At 37.6% G+C, this 3,556-nt stretch overlaps 1 protein-coding gene across 1 annotated transcript in view; it reads left to right on the forward strand.

Moving 5' to 3' along the window:
• The window catches only part of PAK3 (p21 (RAC1) activated kinase 3), a 116,024-nt gene that overhangs the window by 72,724 nt on the left and 39,744 nt on the right, over positions 1-3,556 (forward strand). The window contains exons 9-10 of the mRNA XM_042782507.1: positions 2,186-2,215; positions 2,697-2,726. Coding sequence (XP_042638441.1) covers positions 2,186-2,215; positions 2,697-2,726 — 60 coding nt within the window. The remainder of the gene's footprint in view (positions 1-2,185; positions 2,216-2,696; positions 2,727-3,556) is intronic.

A 3,556-nucleotide genomic window follows, 5' to 3' on the forward strand; every position in this document is an offset into this window, starting at 1 on the left:
CAGCCACTCCTCGGAAGGAAGGTTGGGCAATCCTACTTCCGTAGTGATACTGCCTCGGAAACCCAAGGAGGGGTTGCTATGAGTCAGGGCTGACTCGATGGCACATAACAACAACAACAGTCCTTTCTTGCCCTTTTCTTTTTCTTACAGTTCATCAGTTTCTTTCCAGTTTTACATCCTGCCCTTATTTGCATCCTCCAATCCATTTCCACGTTGAAATTAGTGATTTATCTAAATTACAAGGCCTACTGTTGCCTGTTTGGCAACTACTCATGATCATGGCCTGACATTAGCTCTTAGCAGGAAACATCAAACCTTGAAGAATATTGCTGATAATTAAACTGACTTATTTTGTGAGGAATGTGAAGGATATTGGATTGTTTCTTTCTAAACCTTCTGCCAATGTTTCCATTTGAGTATTATGTGCTTAGCCAAGTCAGGGAGAGACTGTTGATAAAGCATCTGATATGATGCCAAGAACCCAGCAGTGCTTAACACACTGTAATTGATGATGAGCAGGGCTTTGAAATGGTGGAAATACAAATTCTCAGCAGGGAGTCAAACCGGAATGAACTGGTTGGAATGAACCGGTTCAAAGCCCTGATGATGAGGCCCAGTGGTTGAGCAACCTGTTGGTTTAATATTTTTGTACCATAGTGTAGATTAACTGAAAGATTTGTAACTCTGAGTTAGAAGACTTCTGTTACTTATGAGCTGTCATCATAGGCATATCCCTCCTAGCCTCTAGCCTTTAGATTTCTCATCTGTAAAGAAGGAGTTAAACTGGATGATCTCTTTTCCCCTGAGCCCTGATAATGCATTATTTCTTTGTACCATCTGAGAGACTGAGGTTTGGAATAAACAAAATTTCCATCAGGAACAAATGTTCTTCCTACAGCAATCTGGCTTCAATTTAACTGAAATGGAAGGATAATAAGAATGAATGTAATTAAATGGTTAGCATAAAAATCAAATTGACCCATGTTGACTGTTTTGGCACACCATTCCTAATATGCCAGAGAATTAGGAGTTTTAACCCCCATCTATGTGAGTTTGATTTCTGACAGCCCTATGTCAAAAAGTGCTACTTGATACAGATTTTTTTATTTAAGTGAATTTAAGTTTTGATTTTGTAAAGATACCCATGGAAAGATTTAGCTGTACACCAGGCTGTCACAAAGCTAGTCAGTGTGGCACCTTGTTGGCTTGAAGATGGTTTCTTTAGGAATCTACACTACTGTGCTTTTGTTATTACAAAGAGAATGGTTCCCAACTTCACCACCAAGTATCCTTTTATTTTTCTTTGTGAACTTCAGGTTATGACTAATTATACCCATCAAACTGAACTTATTAAATGATAGTTTATTTTCTCATTCTTTATTAAATAAAAAAAATGTAACTACTGCTTAGAAGTTTTGATCAGTGTGAGATACCAAAAGTAATCACAAGTTGAAATATTCTAGTTCAAAGGAAATGTGATATTTTAATTAGATTTATAAAATTTATTTTATGACTTTTAAAACATCCAAATATCTTAAAAACTCCCATACACTTAAAGAGATTCCTAGTGATCCACAATTTACAATTTGGGGACTTAATTAATGAAAGTATTAGGGAATAATCAACCAAGTAATAATAAAAATATTACTGTTGCTATTATTGCTAACATTTATTAGAAAATTATTAGATGCCATCCTTGGTTTTGAACACTACATACATATTATCTTCTTTAATTCTCACATTAACACTATGAAGTAGGTGTTATTCTTGTCCTCATTTTACAAATGAGGAAACTGAGCCACCGAAAGGTTAAATTACTTACCAAGGTTACACAAGTAGTAATTGCTAGGATTTAAACCTGAGGAGGTTTGAGTGGATGGAGGTGAGAACTGCTGTTCTCAGCCCAGTAGTGGGCAATGAGAGTGCTTGAATAGATGAATAAGAGAGATTCACATTGTACCAATTGAATCTTAAATTGTTGGAGTATGGAAAGATTCTAGAAAAGTGGTAGGGCTGGTGAGATGGAGCTGGGAAGAAAGGCATGAAATTTTACTCTGCAGTTAGTACCTGAGTTTGTGTATTTGATTTGAGGATTCTACAAAGGCCGGAAGATGGGCAAAGCAATAACTGATGGGTCATACAGGGAATTCCAACAACCTAATATATTTGGAGTGGAGGTGAGGAGGATATTGCCATTTCAAGACAGGGAAAAGAGGTGGAGGTAGGACCCAAATGGCTCCCACTAGACAATTGCACATATGCAATAAGATGGCAAAAGAAATGAGGGAAAATGCTTGGTTTTGAGTTAATAACTGTTGATGCTCTGGAGTTTCAGTGTCTTTAAACCTCTGTAGATTAGGACTTTTTGCAATTTTATACCACTGAATGCCATAAACCCCAGGATACTGGGATTCCACGGTTAGGACTCTAGCAATTTTAAGACAGTGAAATGCTGGGAGGGTGAAGGACAGAAAATTAAGGATTTGAAGTGTTAAAGCTTTGGAGATGTTAAACACTAATCCCCTTTGCACTCCAAGTCAATCACAATTTTAGCCCCCAGGACAGTGGAAATGGGTTTAGGTGATGGAGGGTAGGGGATGATGAATAAGGAGAAGTCCATCTGGGTAGGATTTTCTGGATCTCCCTCCCTAGCTTTAACTGGAGCTGCTCCCATTTTATTTGCTTTATAAATTGAGGTTTTCTGCATATGGTTTCATTGGAGAAAGGTGTTCCAAGCTTAGAAGAAAAAGGCAAAAACACTGCCTTGGGGGAGGGGGAGGGAGGAGGAACCTCTGAAAACAAAAGTTCTAGTAGGTCACCCTCAGACTGTGTCCTTTTTGAAAATAAGGAAGACACTAGCAAAGGATACTTTGGCTGGGGAATTAGGAGGAGCCAGCTAACAGCTTAGCCTAACAGCTTAGCGAATCAGTCATGTCCTATAACAACAGTAGCAAGAACACATGATAATAATAGCAGCTACCTTATTGAGCACGAACTGTGATCTGGGCATAGGGTTAAATTCTACATGCATTATGTCATTCAAGTCTCTGCAGTCCTGTGAGATAGATACTATTATCATCTCATTTTTTCAGATCCTATCACTTTTACATCAGAAGGAATTATGCAAGTGGCCAGAATATATAGAAATACAAGTAAAGGCATGTTTGAACGCTATTTTGCAATTCGATTTAAGTTGTTGGGTCTTGTTGTAGCTGATATTCCACCAGATGGAGGTGATCTTTTTTTTTTTTCTTTGAACTCAGGACAATTCTGAATGCAGAAGGACAAATCACAAAGTGCCCCTGAAATCAGGAATATTTGAAAGCGTATCCTAAGAGGGAAGGGTTTCGTGTAGATTTGAGTAGAATAAAGAATGTTTTCCTTACTGTAAGGAAGAGTTTTATTGCAATTGTATGCTTGCTTGAAAAGATATTTATTAATTTGTTTATTCAGCAGTGATTTACTGAGCATCAGCTATGTGTTCTGAACCCAGAATCTCACATGTACAAAATGGAAAGACTGCTTTGTTTGATATAAACCTCAAGCTTAAGGAATT

The sequence above is a fragment of the Orycteropus afer genome, unplaced genomic scaffold, assembly GCF_000298275.1.
Source record: "Orycteropus afer afer isolate SDZICR_OR568_19922 unplaced genomic scaffold, OryAfe1.0 scaffold00352, whole genome shotgun sequence".
NCBI classification, from domain to species: domain Eukaryota; kingdom Metazoa; phylum Chordata; class Mammalia; order Tubulidentata; family Orycteropodidae; genus Orycteropus; species Orycteropus afer.